The 17,718-nt window shown below is 31.0% G+C and overlaps 3 protein-coding genes and 1 non-coding gene across 5 annotated transcripts; 2 read left to right on the forward strand and 2 right to left on the reverse strand.

Annotated features, from left to right (window-relative positions):
* Positions 1–539: 539 nt before the first annotated feature.
* On the reverse strand, positions 540–612 carry TRNAA-UGC (transfer RNA alanine (anticodon UGC)). The gene has a single exon. It is a non-coding gene; the product is annotated as a tRNA-Ala (tRNA).
* Positions 613–3,216: 2,604 nt separating this feature from the next.
* Positions 3,217–5,782, reverse strand: LOC125860801 (uncharacterized). Of its 2 annotated transcripts, none has more exons than XM_049540822.1 (6): positions 5,362–5,782; positions 5,170–5,263; positions 4,965–5,038; positions 4,141–4,197; positions 3,637–3,864; positions 3,217–3,544 (listed from the first exon to the last, which is right to left on the reverse strand). In XM_049540822.1, exons 1-6 carry the CDS (start codon positions 5,455–5,457, stop codon positions 3,437–3,439), a joined length of 657 nt encoding a protein of 218 aa, XP_049396779.1. In that variant the 5' UTR covers positions 5,458–5,782; the 3' UTR covers positions 3,217–3,436. The 2 variants fall into 2 exon arrangements, with proteins under 2 accessions (XP_049396779.1, XP_049396780.1); XM_049540823.1 differs by having other exon boundaries at positions 3,217–3,548.
* Positions 5,783–15,004: 9,222 nt separating this feature from the next.
* Positions 15,005–15,552, forward strand: LOC125860290 (auxin-responsive protein SAUR71-like). The gene has a single exon (XM_049540217.1). The coding sequence runs from the start codon at positions 15,071–15,073 to the stop codon at positions 15,398–15,400; it is 330 nt and encodes a 109-aa protein (XP_049396174.1). The 5' UTR covers positions 15,005–15,070; the 3' UTR covers positions 15,401–15,552.
* A 1,508-nt stretch (positions 15,553–17,060) lies between these two features.
* On the forward strand, positions 17,061–17,715 carry LOC125859975 (17.4 kDa class III heat shock protein). The gene is made up of 2 exons (XM_049539834.1): positions 17,061–17,336; positions 17,426–17,715. Exons 1-2 carry the CDS (start codon positions 17,151–17,153, stop codon positions 17,681–17,683), a joined length of 444 nt encoding a protein of 147 aa, XP_049395791.1. The 5' UTR covers positions 17,061–17,150; the 3' UTR covers positions 17,684–17,715.
* The last annotated feature ends 3 nt before the right edge of the window (positions 17,716–17,718 follow it).

Here is a 17,718-nt window from a genome sequence, read left to right on the forward strand (position 1 = left end):
ATAAAAAATAACTTAAAATAAGTCAGGAACCAAAAGTAGGTCTCCCCCTACTTTTTTTTTTTGACTCAAAAGTCATTTCAATTTGACTTTTTATTTTTAACTTAAAAGCTACTTTTTAAAAACCAACACAAACGGGATCTTACACTATTAATCTCAAATTTTGGTGTTCTGATTGACTTATTCCAGCTGTTGTAAGTGATGAGCTCATACACTTGTTCCATTTATGATTTGTATGACATTTTGCTATTTGGTAATACATGTGTATGTCTTTTTTTTTTTGGTTTTCCACTTGCTGTCTGGTATCACATTGGAGTCCGACTAAATTTAGATTCGCGCCGGGAAGTCCAACATTGGGAGGTAAAACGCTCCTTAACAAAGACGGCTCCGTACCCAAGGAACTCGAATCCGAGACCTCTTTGTTAAGGATGAAGGAGTACTTATCACTCCACCACAACTCTTGTTGGTAATACATGTTTGTTTGTTTGTACTTGAGGCAGATTTCAACAAAGGTAGGAAGTTGAAGAAAATTCCAAAAATAATGGAGATGCGGGGGATCGAACCCCGTGCCTCTCGCATGCAAAGCGAGCGCTCTACCATTTGAGCTACATCCCCTTTTGTTACTCTAATTCATTATTACAATATAATTCTTTGACAAAAGCAAAGGTGGGATTCATGCGTCTTGATTTGATTTTGCTTAAAATTAATGGGAATCGACTAAGTTCGGTTTTAAATTTAACTGATTAGCTTTTCCCTGATACGATTCGATTCATTTTTTGATTATTTTCAAATTTTACTCATGTATTTAATAACTAGTAACAATAGAATAAAGTCATAAACTAGAGCTACTCGCACATAATATTTTACTTGTTTTAGAGTCTCTTTTGCGTTGCTGCTAAAAGCTGCTTATTTTCATAAGCATTTCTTTAAAATAACTTTTCAAAAAACAGTGCTTTTGAAAAAAAAAAAAACAATTTGTGTTTGACTAATTTATTTGAAAAATGTTTTTACTAAGTAAATTGTGTTTGCTTAATCTTCTTTAAAAAGTGCTTTTGAAAATCAAATTACGATTAAGGGCAACTGTTAATGTACTTTTAATATTACGATTATTTTATAGAGAGAAACTAGTTTAAACATCTATTACAAAAAAATAAATTAAATTTTTATTTTTATTAAAATAAAATGTTCATATTCAAATTTTCAATCAATATTATACATTTTTTTGAAGGGCAGAAATCTTTAATTGTTGTGTTTTTTCTTCTTTCCTAATCTTACAAAAATATTTTTGTTACCTTTTTCTTGTTTTATAATTTTGTAAAATAATACGTAAAATAATAAATAAAATAATAAGCAAACGGAAAATACAATATAACATTTATTATATAAAAATAAAAAATAAAAATATTAAATGGAACTTAATCAAACATATGAGATATGTTAATTAAGTAATAAGAGAAATATTGGTATATATATAATAATAATTTTCTGCTTCTGCTTTTGCTTTTTTTAAGAAGCAAAAATATTTTGTTTCTTCCCAACAGCAGAAAAATTGTTTCTACTTCAATTTAAAAGCACTTTTACAGATTGTCAAACACCTACTTTTTCAAAACAAAAAAAAAAAACTCAAAATTAGTGTTTCTGGGCTCCCAACAGTAATGTCAAACATGCTCTTATTCATTATCACATGACAAAAAACTTACTCGCAAATGATATTTTCATTACATCAATAAATATTATTTTATCATTGATTAATTTGGTAATATAAAATATAAACTAATTAACCTACTATAACCAAAAATTTAAATACTTTGACGGTGCAAAAATTATTTATACTATTGGCGCACCTTAGATAAATAAATCTATACGACATGTTACACGATATTTACAAGTTGCAAACCAGTCAACTAGGAAATCAATAATTTATTTTTTCAACCAAAAATATGAAATAAAATAAAAGACTCATTAAATTAGTTCTAAACAAAAGCAAGTTGCACTAATTATTTTAGAAAGTGTGTGACAATAAATAATTGTTGTACGAGTGGGATCCATCATTTGCTAGTTGAACGTTAAATTACCTAATAGCGTCCATCTAATCTAATACTACTCACATTAAACGGCTGGCAACCTAATAATCCTTCAGTTGAAAAAAGTAATTAGGCACACAAAAGAACAAAGTTGATTTAGGAAATAAAGCTAATGCTATTATTAGAGCCTCATAATCTATATGAGTGCAAGTTGAGCAGAAGCATACTTTTTGTTTTTGGTTTCCTAATTGACAGCATTCGATTTGGCACTTGATTAATTTTGTTTACGAGTTGAAAGATAGGACGTATTCTAACAAAGCCAACTTTAGTTTTAGAATTCAAAGCTAAACATTTGTGTTAAGAATGAACAAATATATATCGCTTCACAATAACAAAGCAGAGTTATCTTATTAGCATATGCTTGCACAAGTTGCTGATTAAAGGCATGGCGTGGGACAGAATCAAGTTCATTCAACTTTTTGACAAATTGAATTTGGATGACTTTTATTAAACTTGCCTTAGTCTTTTCAAGTCTCACCTTTAACTAACAAAACCCAAGTTGATTTGGGTTGCCCTTTTTGCCACTAGTTGGCCTTTTTATATTTTCTCTTCTTTTCAAAGTGGATATGATTATGTAATACTAATTAGGAAAAATTACAAAAATCTCACCTTTAGTTTACTTATTACCATTATCCCCTATAAATTTTACAAATCTTCAAAATTCTTCATTTTCACGCATCAGATTAGTGTATCTCGCGCATCAGATTAGTGTATCTCGAGCATCAGATTAGTGTATCATGTATAAAATGTAATGTATCTTACTTAACGATTAATGTATCTCGCACATCATATTAATGTATCAATGCTTATATTATTGTATCCGTTTGAGAGATTTCTATAATTATAAACTTTTAAGGAATAAATTGTAATTTTGTTTTAAAAGTATGTGATTTCTGTAGTTTGCCCTAATTAATATAAGAAATGAAAGAAGATGAGGAAAGACTTAAAAGGAGATTAAACCTAGGACTATACATAGGTAGTATTACTATATGTATGTGAGAGTTGAAACCCATGTTTAACGTTCTCTAAATCTTTTTGCAAGTGAATGAAAATATATTCCATTTTGGAAAATACTACAGTAATATAATTTGATTCAATAAGCAATACAATATGTTTTTAAGCATTGAAGAAAGAATTGAAGCTATGAAATACTAGGAATGGTAAGATAATTGGTGTCTGGTGAAAACGTTTTTTAGGTAGATAGAATTACAATACACTAGTTGAAAGAAGATCCTACTTTCTGTGAAAAAGAAACAACTCTGATCCTAAATAACAAACAACAGCCACAAAAAGACATGGATTAAAGCAGGCAGCTGCAGTTCTATTCATTTTCCCTATCCTTAATTTGATAAAACTCATGATAGAACCTTTTGCCTTTTAGCATCCATCCTATTGCTTCCGTCCACTCTTGGAATTTTTCCTCCAACTCCGTTCTCTTTCATTGCTTTTTCCAGATGTTCCACCTGTCTTCAAGTATCAATAATACTTAACTGAATTAGTAACAACCTAAATGACCATAAAAGTACTAGTACAGCAATAGGAAACGGGAACTAACCCCTTCACAAAATCCTTGGAATTGGCAAGAATCGCCTTTACCCGACTTCATTTCACCTGAACTTCTTTTGTTGGAAAAGGTAAAAAAGGTCTCGCTGGAAGATGTAGACGATGAAGTAGAACACATTGAAGGAGTTCCAGTCCGAGAAGAAGAAAACATCCCATTATCACTGTTGAACATTTCGTCAAACATATCCTGCAATTCCCCAAAGGTTTCTTCCTGATTTTCCTGTCAATTCATACAACACCATCCCACCTCTATGTTATAAATAAAGTACTAATGTAGTATTTATATTTATAAACGAATTTGCAAAAACAAACCCAAGTGTAGACTAGCAGACCCAAAAAAGTGAAAATGATGTCAGTATTGTTCAACAAACATCTTATATATAGGCACTCTTATTAAATTAGCACCCAGTATAGAAGCATAAATTCCTTCTCCTTTACTGGGATCTTTTCATTGTAAATTTAAGAAGATAAAAGGGGGAAAAAAAAGAGAACTTACATTGGACTTATTTTGGCTCATCATAGCTGCCATTTCATTCAGGAAATCACCCATGCCCTGCACAAGAAAATCCACTTCAAAATTTGTAACAAGAATTTGCCTGATGCAATATACAATTTATCTTTTTTAGGAACAACCGTGGTGTCCATACCAGCTTGAGCAATATCATACAAGTTAAACCAAGTATTTTTTGGATAAAGATCAGGATCTAATTATCCGTCGTCAATTGAATCAACAACAACATACCCAATATAGTCCCACAAGTGACGTCTGCGTCTCCAGAGGGTAGAGAGTATGCAAACCATACCCCTAACCCTACCTTGGCAGGTCGAGAGAATGTTCCCAATAGACTCCCCCTACCTTGGCGTCGAGAGGATGTTCCCAATAGACTCCCGGCTCAAGGAAAGCAAAAGCACAACAATTATGGAGACATAAGCTATCCTCAATAGAATAACCGGCATAATTAGAAGAAACCAAAACTTCCATGTTCAGCCCTCTTCTATGACTTGCCTAAGGATAAAAAAAGACAACCTTTTTCTTCAATGTTTCAAAAGTTCATACTTGATTAATACTACTACTTGGAAATAATCATATGTGATCCCATTTCTTGAGATTCAACATGAACACCATTTTTAGCCCTCTCAAAATGTAAAAACAAATGGAACAACATGAAGATACTCAGCCTGCTACAAGCATGACACAAAACATTCCTTATTTATCAATAAAGTCATAAAATTAAACTTCACTTAAGTATCAGCGTACATTTTGCGACATGATTTAGAACTTTCAACATGAGAGTATATATAAAAGAACAAAGTTATTACATTTTCGTCGTCATCATCACCAGAGTCATAAACTCCTACATCGTACAGAAACCTTTTGTTTGCATCCGATAACACTGCAAATAATTGAATGTATTATTAATACATTTCCAATTCACACAGTTCATTTTTACTTCTAGCAGGACAAAACGTTAAATATGTACGGCGCAAATTATGTTACAAAATAAAAAAAGCATAAAATAAGTACCAGAATATGCTTCTTGAATTGCCTGAAATTTCTTCTTTGCTTCATCTACAAACTTCGAATTCCCCGATGCTGAACAGCGATCTGGGTGCCATTTCTATAAAAAAAAAAAAAAAAAAAAACACAAATTAAAGCTAAAATGAGTCTGTTTGATGATGAAGAATAGATTCAATTTATTTATTTTAAAATTCTGACCAGTGCAAGCTTCTTATAAGCATTCCTAAGCTCTGTTTCAGTGCATTCCTTTTTCAATCCCAAAACTGCATAATAATCGTTGCTTTTGTCTACCATACTTGAATACCCACCAAAAACCGATCAACCCCCCAGAATATTTCCTGTCTTGTCGACAAATTAAATACAAATCTCCAGCCCCTTTAATACAAAAAGTGAATAGATTTTTTTTCTTTCTTCAAAGAATTAAAAGCACTATAGAGACGGAACTTTAGTTAGTTAGAGAGAGAAAACACAAGTCTGAAGAGAGATGAACAACTCTCCCTTAAAAGAACTCTCCAGAAACGGGCCTTCCATTAATACATCTTCCAACTAATGTGTGGCTTAGATTAAGGAATGAACGGCTTAGATTCAATGACGGTAGGAGATATTTGTATCCAGAAGCTTCTTTGATCTCTCTGTTCCTCGCCCTTTTGCATTATTATTATTATACTCTGTTTTAAGGATGAGAAACGTTTGTGTTGTCTACTCTATTTTATAATAAAATAATTGTAAAAAAATTGGTGTGGGCTGAATGAAAGTGGGACCTACACCCAAAAAGGTTAGGGTCCACTCATTGCAAATTGGTCGACGGCGTTCGAACTATTTACCATATAGCCATTGCAAGTTGTATTTATTTATCTTTTGGCAATAAAGTTGCAACTTGGGGTTCTGGAAAATTCATAAAGAAATTTCAAAAAGTGCAACTAGGAGAGAACACTGTTCTAGTAGTACAGACTAAAGGTTTGGTTGACGTAAATATTCCCTCCATTTCATATTAATATTAATTTAAGCTTTTGAGCTTTTTTTTGTTTTTCAAATTAATTTAAGTTTTTAATCTTCAAGACTATTTTTAAAATATTCTTTCAATTTTACCCTTTAAGTTAGTATTGAAATTAGTTATTATAATTAATGTTTAGTTATTTTTGACAATAATTAATAAGAGTAAAAATGAAAAATTATGTTCTGTGAAACACTTCAAAGCTTAAGTTAATATGGAATGGAGGGAGTAACACATTTATTTATGACTACTATGGATAATAGAATTTTTGACGATCGATGACTAGAAGCTACTTACTGTTTTGGACCAAACTGATGGGATTCATTGCACACTCCAAATTAGCACCCCACAGCTTACATGTGTAACGCAATTGGTAGCATCCAGTCCCTCACGGCTCACATCACCCACATTTTCGGGAAAAAAATATTTTTATATCTCACGCAATTTATATTAGTTGATTTCATTTTATATTTAAATTGATTGCCTTGCATGAATTATACTTGATTATTTGTGTCATGCGTATTATGGCAAACGGATATGACTTTATTCGTACCATATTCAACATAGATTAGTCACATACCATATCAGATTATCATGATTTTAAAGCTACAAATAAAAAGGTCAACAACATACAAGTCACGACAAACATGTACGACTTCATTTATATTCGTTTTTATAAAAACGAAGAATTAAATTTTATTTTCTCTCCTATTTGCTACGGCAACAAAGAATCAAATTATCACTATATTTATTCCTTTTTCTACTTCTTCTTCCAAGTGCAGAATGATGTGTTGTCACAAATTCTTTATAGACTCGAACCATATATAACTTGTTTGAAAATCATGCAATTTGTCGGACTTTTATTGTAAGAGCAGACATGTCATTTGCCTTAATGGTTAGTTTAAACATGTCTATTTTTTTTTCAAATATGCTCAAACAAGGACGAAAAATGACTATCAATTTCATAAAAAGACACTAACCATTTTTTTAAAATTAAATTATATGTCTAATTAAACATGCGACATAAATTGAAATCGATTGAGAGCATTAATTAGATGGGGCATGCATAATTTATCCGACAATATGAAAAGTCTCCTTTTGGCCATATTTGATCTTGATAAATATATTTTGGAAACCAGTGATGCTCTAGCCTCTTCTTTGTGTTCAGTAAAGGAATAATTTGTTGGTTTCTACGTGTGGTCCAAAGGCTTTTTTCTACAAAAATCAACGTGCATTTCAATTTCAGCCACATGCACAAGAATTCTCATAAATATCATTCGTAATCAACAAGTACCATGCAATGCCATTTTTTTTCTCGAATTTTCCAATAAATAATTGAAGCATCTATAATTTTCATTTTTTTTTTTTACATAAACCTAGTTCACGAAAAGATCGAGTCCAAATTGTGTGATAGTGGAGGAAGAGGTACCCGGGGAACTAGCAGAGTATATCCTAATGATATATACATATTAGTATATACTTAACTACAATGAATGGTTTAATTTGGTTAGATGAAGAAATTCCCTCGAGCTAGGCAACGTAACGTGGCTGGCTATGTATTTGTAAGGTAACCTCTATTTGGACTTGTTTAAAATGAATTTGGGCTTACACTTGCAGCATTACTCATCCTCCTTAGTGATGGATTTGGACTTCTTTGAGCCCGTCATATATATAACACATTACAATGTCTAAGGATACCATTTTGTGGCCTTATTTTTGGACCCTCTAATAATAATTTTTAGGGAAAATTAAGCAAATACCCCATAAAAGCAAAATAATTATAAACATATACACTTTTACATTCATACTAACTAAATAATTACACTATATACCCCCTAACTAATTTCGTTTAGCTGATACTAAATCAGTATCATATACTGTATTGGTATCATTAAAGCTGAATTTCGCTTAATTGATACTAAATTAGTATATATATATATATATATATTGTATTGGTATCATTAAGGTTTCTTGTTCAGAAATTACTCATTAGTCAATGATATTATAAGAATATATACATATACTCTTATAGTAATTGACTAATGAGTAATTTCTAAACAATGAACCTTAATGATATCACAACAAAATACATACACTCTTACAGTATCATTGACTAATGTGTAATTTCTAAACAAATAACCTTAATTATACCACAACAATATATATATACTCTTATAGTATCATTGACTAATGAGTAATTTTTAAACAAGAAAAATTAATGATACCATAACAATATACATATACTCTTATAATATCATTGACTAATGAATAATTTTTGAACAAGAAACCCTAATGATACCAATACAGTAAGTGTATATATATATATACTGATTTTGTATCAATTAAGCGAAATTATCAGTTTTAATAATACCAATACAATATATGATATTGATTTAGTATCAATTAAACGAAAATTATCAGCTTCAATGAATGGGGGTATGAGCTGTAATTATCTTTTTTTGAGAGAATATGTATTTCTTGAATTACTTTGGATTAGGGTATGAATATGTAACTGTTTTAAGTTTTATGACCCATTTATGTAGTTTTTCCTAATTTTGATAAACATCACTTTAAATAGAACTCCTCAATTATGGTTTCACTAATTATAATTGCAATTATACTTTAATTTGTCACGCATAAAAAAGAATACAAATATCAACCAACTAATTGGAGTAAATCGCGATAAAATCTTTTCAAATTTGAGAAATGAGCTAAAATTACATAATTAATTGCTCATAATCAATCACTGGGCCGTTCTTCCGTATTATACAATATACTTGTTTTGTGTCAACGAATTTTCTATTACTACCTATGAGTAAAGTATGCGTATATGTGTGATTGTTTCTCTGTATATAATAAGATGATTATATGGAGAGTATTACAATATCAAAGAGGATTATGTTTTTATGAGGTAATTTTGATATTCCTGAGATGAACTACTCCCTCCCTCCAGTCTACATTAAAAGATATCTTTAGGTTTCAAAATTAGTCAAACTAATTGATCTCTTATCTAATCACAAGAAGATATTACTACTCCTTCCCTCATCTTTTATATGTCATTTTTTTACTTTGCACTTACATTAAAAAATGATGTAGCTTTACCCTTCTACCCTTATTTAATTTTTTTGGAACTCAAGTTTTCAATCAATGAATATGAATTAATTTATTTTGATTAATTAATTTAACCAATGAACATGAATCATTTACTTAACTTTTCTAAGTTGGTCAAATGTATATTTTCAAAGCTAATAACTCACAAGGGTTAAAAAGGAACAATATGGTAATTTATGTATTGATTTTATGAAAGTTCAACTTTCACATATAGTAAACATAAAAATCATATTTGTATGTTATAGCTATAGTTCGCATAATTGCGCTCCATAGCAAATTTTATGTTTGCTATGGAGCTTTATTCGCTACAAACATCCAATTTTATACAAATTGTTCAGTTTTGTATAAATTCATTTATACATTGTAATTTGTATAATAAGATTTGTATTTAAATAATTATAAATATATAGGACAAAAATATATATATATATATATATATATATATATATTTGTATTTGTATATACACTTTTCTCTCGCTTTATACAAACACAAACACATTTTATACCGAAATATATAAAATGACTAATTGTATACCGAATTAGATGACAAAAAAGGGGATGCTTGTTGCGAATACAATTAAAATAAATTATGACTATAACATTAATAGTTTGTTATTTCATACAATTTTGCCTTTATGAAATGACAAGTATTGTGTATCAACTATTTATAAGAAGGAATGATATATAAAAAAAGGACGGAGGGAGGAGGGAGTAGTATATAATAGGCAAAAGGCATAAATTGCCCCCTAAACGTATACCCAAAAGTCATTTACACACTTTAACTAATGGGGTGACCTATTACACACCTTAAGTACATAAAAGTATATTTATTTCCCCCTTCCGTCACCCAACCCAGGACATTATGCCTAGAGTGAAAGCCACTCGCCTCCTATTTAAGCCACGTAATAAAAGACCCCAATCCGATTCATTTTACCCAAACCCGTTTCTTTTCACCCAAACCCGATTTTTTTCACCCAAATCCATTTTATTTTACCCTAGTCCATTTATTTCACCCACCCGTTTCTTTCTCTAAGAACACCAAAACCTAATCGAAAAAATTCATCTGTAAATCCTAATTTTAGCTAAAGATTTCTTCAATTTTGTGGTGTTTTTGAAGCATCCTTGTAGTTATATTTGAAGAACATTCTCGATCGAGGCGTTCATCATTTGGTGGAAGCAAATCGATGGTTACTAGGGTTTGGTGGGTACAATCGAGACGTTCATCGTTCATAATTTGTTATCGTCTCCATATTTGAAAGGTCAGTCAAACATTTCTAGGGTTACTTCATAGTTCATACTTTTTAGCTTAGGGTTATTTCATCTTTATTTTTTTTTTCAAGTTTATTGTATGTCGTCTTTCATTCACATGATTCCCCGTTGTTGTTGTATGAATTTTGTTGTTGTATATGTTTTGTCGTTGTTGTTGAGGGTTAACTGATAACATTATTTTCAGTTAAAATGTCTTTTGAATTGATTACTTTGAGATTTTACCACGGTGATGTTATTAAGATTGGAAAAAAGGAATACAAGGGGAAACCATATCATGGTGGAGGAGTTTATGAGTTTTTAGATGTTGATTTAGATAGGTTATCTTATTTTGAATTGAGGGATTGTCTGAAAGAGTTGGGGTATGAACCTGGACAATGTGTGTTGTATGTAAAACTTCCTAGAAGTACTGCTATGTTAGAAATCAAATCTGACTATGATACTATATTAATTGCCGAGTGTTTGAGTCATGGAGATATTTTGGATTGTTTTGTGTGTCACTTTGTTGCTGATCCTGTTTTGGTCCCACCTTTATTGGAATNTAATAAGATGATTATATGGAGAGTATTACAATATCAAAGAGGATTATGTTTTTATGAGGTAATTTTGATATTCCTGAGATGAACTACTCCCTCCAGTCTACATTACATGATATCTTTAGGTTTCAAAATTAGTCAAAATAATTGATCTCTTATCTAATCACAAGAAGATATTACTACTCCTTCCGTCCTCTGTCATTTTTTTACTTTGCACTTACATTAAGATCCTCTTTTATATGTTATTTTTTTACTTTGCACTTCCATTAAGAAATGATGTAGCTTTACCCTTCTACCCTTATTTAATTTTTTTGGAACTCAAGTTTTCAATCAATGAATATGAATTAATTTATTTTGATTAATTAATTTAACCAATGAACATGAATCATTTACTTAGCTTTTCTAAGTTGGTCAAATGTATATTTTCAAGGTCAATAACTCACAAGGGTAAAAAAGGAACAATATGGTAATTTATGCATTGATTTTATGAAAGAACAACTTTCACATAAAGCAAATATAAAAATTATATTTGTATGTTATAACTATAGTTTGCATAATTGCGCTCCATAGCAAATTTTATGTTTGCTATGGAGCTTTATTCGCTACAAACATCCAATTTTATACAAATTGTTCAATTTTGTATAAATTTATTTATACATTGTAATTTGTATAATAAGAATTGTATTTAAATAATTTAAATAAGATTATAAATGTACACTTTTCTCTCGTTTTATACAAACACAAACACATTTTATACCGAAATGTATAAAATGGCTAATTGTATACCGAATTAGATGACAAAAAGGGGATGTTGGCTGCGAATACAATTAAAATAAATTAAACTATAACATTAATAGTTTGTTATTTCATACAATTTTTCCTTTATGAAATGACAAGTATTATGTATCAACTATTTATAAGAAGGAATGATATATAAAAAGGGACGGATGGAGGAGGGAGTAGTATATAATATGAAGGGATGAATTTGAGGGAATATACAATTATGTCGCTCATGCTTATGTAATATCGAGGTCGGGCCCACTTGAGCATCTATCACGGGTTACTGATTAACCGTCGTGACTTCAAGGTTGTCGACGTGGCACTCATGAATTAGAGGTTTCAAATATCCAAGTTGAGTATATTCTCACTGTGCACCAACCAGTATGAATACGATCTAAACAAAACCTAAAATTATAGGGAATATTTATTTGCCTATTATATGATTTATACTTTTCTATTTTTATTATTTAATATTTAAATGTTTATGAATTTAAGTCACCTAAGGTCGTTTAGGAAATCATAAGCCGGCTAGCAAGCATCCTCAACGCAGTAGGAACTTAATGAGCTATAATGTCAAACTTAATTAATTAACCAAATTTCTTTGATGCATAAGATGGCGGCTTATAATTTCTTTTTGGGAAAAGGCATAAATCCCCCTTCAACTTATACCGAAAAGTCAGTTACACGCTTCAACTATTATGACGACCTATTACACACTTTTACTACTTAAAAGTGAATTTATTTACTCCCTAAAACTGACGTGTCAAAAAAATAAAAAATAAATAAAAAACTGGCGCGTCATAAAAAATTAAAGTTAAAAAAAGAATTTAAAAAATCAAAATCTTCTTTTCCCCTTCCATTACCCTTTAGAAAAAGAATTAAAAAGTCAAAATCTTCCATCCCCACCCATTACCCTCTTCTTCTTCATTCTTTAATTTTCATCACAACTTTTTATTTTTCATCACAACCTTAAAGATTCACAATGACGTGAGTGTAGTAGTGGTGTTGTTGGTTGTCCAGATTATTTGTTGGTTTTTCAGATCTGAAACTATGGAGCTCTTTGGAACTTCATCGGAGTCATGGCTGAAGCTTTGAGCTTGCCGACGCACCTTTAAAACAAATCAAAAGAATAAAATCACAAAGGGATAAGGTAAGGGGGTTTGGTTTGGTATTTGTTGGTGATTGATTTGGATTTTGAGTGGTTGTTTTGTGGTGGTTGTTGGCTGATGGTTCGTCAAAAAAGAAGAACAAATGGCGTCGTGGAGGTGGACTTATGGTGGTGATGGGTTGGTTGTTCTTCGCCGGAGAAGACAAAGAAAATTCTTGTATAAATTCAAATGAATGATTTCTCCGATGAGATTAGAGAAAGTGGGTGGGATTATAAAAAAGATACAACTATTAGAGAATTTTAATAATTAATTAGAGATTAATTAGTGTAAAATAGAGTTAACAAAAAGAAAGTTAATTTATAAAGAAAAGAAAACAAAAAGAATAGAAAAAAATATAAAATTTGACGTGACACTGACATGGCGATGACGTGGCAGCGAGTGTAATACACTACATGCTGTGAGAGTGGTGTTACACGTCTCAGGGAGTAAATAAATTCACTTTTAAGTAGTAAAGGTGTGTAATAGGTCGTCATAATAGTTGAAGTGTGTAACTGACTTTTCGGTATAAGTTGAAGGGGGAATTTATGCCTTTTCCCTTTCTTTTTTCAATATTACGCTCCCATCCAAAATATATAATCCAAAAGATCTTAAGTAAGGATCTATAGAAAGTAAGATGCATACCAAAACAATATAAAATATAACATAATGATATTAATCAAATAACAATTTGAAATATCGTACATAAATTTTTAAAAGTTTAACTTAGATCAGTACATGATTGGTTTTCTTTATTTCAATGAAAATGAAAATACAAATGGGTAAAATGGGAAATGCTTCAAAAATGGCCTCTTGACGGAGGCTAACACCTGAGTTCGATAAAATTCAATAATTTCTTGTCTAATTTTATTTTTGTAATTTTTTCAATTAAATATGTATGATAATTAAATTTAGAGCCTGATTATTAACAAATAAGTCAATGTCTTAGAATATAAAATCTTACACTTAAGTACATCATTTAAATAAGGCATACTACATAAACATGACATTTAACTTGGTGTCAGTTGACAACTATATATGACCTTTAACTTTGGGTGTGCACAAGTAGACACTTAAACTTGTATAAAATTGAACAAATAGACACATTTGTCATACATGGAAATTTCATGTCCTATGTGCAGTGGCGGAGGCAGCATGTAATGAGGGGGGTCATCCGACCCCCCTCGGCGAAAAATATTACTATTTATACATGGTTAAAATTATTTTTTAGATATGTATAATAGATGTCGAATCCCCTTCCACTAGTTCGTGTGTTTACTTTTCAAATTTTGAACCCCCTTGTTAAATTTTCTGGCTCCGCCACTGCCTATGTGTATTATGCCATATGAACAAATGTGTTTACTTGTTCAATTTTATACAAGTTTAAGTGTCTACTTGTGCACATTCAAAGTTGGAGGGCATAGTTATCCGCTAAAATCAAGTTAAGAGTCATGTTTATATATTACTTTAAAATGACCGGTTTCTTTCTCATCCAGCATTGTGTGTGGAGCTCGATTGGATAGCCGGCTAGTCAAAAACACTTCCTATATCCAGAAATATAAAGAAAACGAACATGTTGAGATGTCTTTTTCAGAAAAAATAAACATAAAACTGCAACTAGGTACGTTAGCTAGCAGTAATAAAAATTACTATTCTTGAGTAGAAATTACTCAGAAGAGACACGACGTACAAAAAATAAAAGATATTTGTCGAAATAGTAATACTTTCAACATGGACGGCGTCATAGTAAACGTTTGGTAATTGTCTATTGGTTCTATACTAGACTTTGGACTAAATACTAATACATCAATTTTGTGTTTACGGCATTCCATTTGTTCCCATAATTCTATCTAATTGCTACTTAAAATAATGGGATAATTTTAAATTACCCAAGAAATTTCATTATTAATTAGTGTCGTTATCCCTACAGGTAAAACGTCATTAGTCCTTTACCTAATATAATGAAGCCCACAAGGTACTGGCACTTTGCACGGCCTGGTACGTTGAAATTATACTAACAACACAAGAAAGAAAGAAAGAAATTATTTCTTCAAATCTGAATTAATCGGATTCTGATGGGGGTTAAAGCGAGCAAGCTGATTGGGGTTGGTAAACGGCTAAAACTCGGAGGAGGTGCCGTTATGACACCAAGAGGTTATGTTCCTGTTGCCGTTGGAATAAACCTTAATGAATCAAAGCGGTTTATGGTACATACAACGGCTCTCTACGATGCTGAATTTTTGGAGATGTTGTCACGATCCGCCGAAGAATATGGATTTCACAATCAAGGTATTTTGAGAATTCCTTATGAGACTAAAGCTTTTGAGGAACGTATGTTTAATGTCGTCGCTACTTGTGTTGGTGGGAGCAATCGAGTTAGTCCAAAAATCAGGGGATGGGAATAACGGTCATTACGCGGTGTGAAATGAAAGTACATTATATTACTAGTATTTTTGCGCTACTTAAAATGATTCAATCCGATCTGTATTCAGCTAGATCTGCACTTGGAGAAGAACTTTGTATATTATAATTTCCTTCTTTATCCGGGTACATTATTCCCTGCTAGCTGCTGAGATGGATTGTAATCTATATTTACATGTTGGTGTAATATTTGAAAATTTTATTATGATCATTTTACAAATGCATTGATCAAGAAAAAAAATATAAACAGAAAATTCATGTTTTATTTTAATATTAATTACTTATTTTCTAAAACATTTTTCAAGACTTAAAACTACACATCAATCAATATGAGTATTATGATAAAATATTTACATTAATTATTGTTTTCTTAAAAAATGTGCAAAATCGAAAGTGGATAAGTAAAAATGAATGGAGGAAGTAGATATATTGCACGATATTACTTGAAATTGAATGCAACCAATGATGATCATTAAAAGTACGGACATAATATTACGATGTGAATTATGATCTACCCATTGAATTATTTTCTTATAAGTCATTAAACTGTTCATTGGGACCATTAACTAGGGAGTATTATAAAACCGTCGGTCATAATTGAGCAAAAAAAAAAAAAAACAGATTCTTCTTCCCTCCAATAATTTCACATCAATTTTATTAGCTGATACAACTGCAACTTGTCAAAACGATGGCCATTTGGAAATAGTATTAGCATTTTTCATGATGTCACTTCAAAAAAATATGTCAACTATACTGAATTTTCTAAATGGACAAGAATTATCATAAATATATCAAGTACGATTTCAATATTTTTGCCTTGATAGTTGATACATTGGACAAATCAAGATGTTCAACGAGAGAGTCTCTTAACTTGTGAAAGGAGAGTTGATTATCGTGGCAGAGTTAGAAATATAATTAAAAATATTTAAAATTTAATATATATATATATGTACCATATGAAAAAATATTTTTTGATCTCTATATTTTATATGATCTATATATTTTATATAATTTACTTTATCTTTCAACAAATTCTTTAAGAAGTTTTGACTTCAGTGCAAATGTTAAGAGAACATTGAATAAATGACATATTAATCTAATATTATATTAATTTGAATCTGATGTCACTCGTAATTAATTTGTTATATTATTAATTATTAATTAATAGTTCATAGAATGTAATATATCATCTTAATCTCATATGGGGAGTAATTTTTCCAATATTAATACGATGAACTTTGGAGTACATTTTTAGAGATGACTATGGAATAGGACGGATTGAGCCTTAGCCCTTGAGTTATACTTCTCCGTCCTTATTTACTAATCAAATATTTTTTAATTTGATGTTCCTTTATACTTGTTATTTTTGATAAATAAAAAAAAGACAATTTAATTTTTTTTTAATTTCAAGATTGAGTTAATGTCTTTGAAATATTAAGGATGACTTTAAATCTAAGCTAAAAAAGTAAATGATTATTTTGAGCTTTTCCTCGATAAGGGTGCGCCAAATGTCCGTATGTCTGGCAAGTTCCTAAATGTTCTAGATGCTTCGTGTCAAAATAGGAAAGAGCAAGAACGTACTAGAAGTATCTTTCACCAGAGACCATTTTCCCTAATTTAAATAAGAAGTTGCTGCACCATTTTTCGTCGAGATATCTACTACTCTTGATTTTCCAGTAAGCTGCAAACAGTCTTCAGATTCGAAACGAAATATCAGCCATAATTTGTGTGAAGATGAGCACTGTTGTGGATGTGGTGAGCCAACTTCTCTTTCCAGAATCCATTGAGAGGCTGGTGATTCCTTCTAGGTCAAATGAGAGCAGTGAAAACAGGGGTAGCATTCCCGTGGATATTCTGGATACCCCAAAAGAGTACATTTTCTATATGGATGTTCCTGGTTTATCCAAATCTGACATTCAGGTTGGTACCATCTTCAATTTTGTATTAATAACATTTTTTTTCTTGCTTGAGTTTGTAATAGCAGAAGTTAATTACTGAATCTGTTACAGGTGACTGTGGAAGATGAGAACACGCTGGTGATACGAAGCAACGGGAAGAGGAAGCGTGAGGAGAGTGAAGAAGAGGGATGCAAGTACGTCAGGTTGGAGAGGAAGCCACCCCTCAAATTGATGAGGAAGTTCAAGCTCCCCGATACCTGCAATGTTTCTGCTATTACTGCGAAATGCGAGAATGGGGTGTTAACTGTTGTAGTTGAAAAGCTTCCTCCACCATCTAAGGCTAAGACTGTTAAAGTTGCAATTTCATGAATTAAGTAGTTATCATAAATCTACGTCTCTGTCTC

Source organism: Solanum stenotomum, chromosome 3 (genome assembly GCF_019186545.1).
Source record: "Solanum stenotomum isolate F172 chromosome 3, ASM1918654v1, whole genome shotgun sequence".
Taxonomy (NCBI): Eukaryota; Viridiplantae; Streptophyta; class Magnoliopsida; order Solanales; family Solanaceae; genus Solanum; species Solanum stenotomum.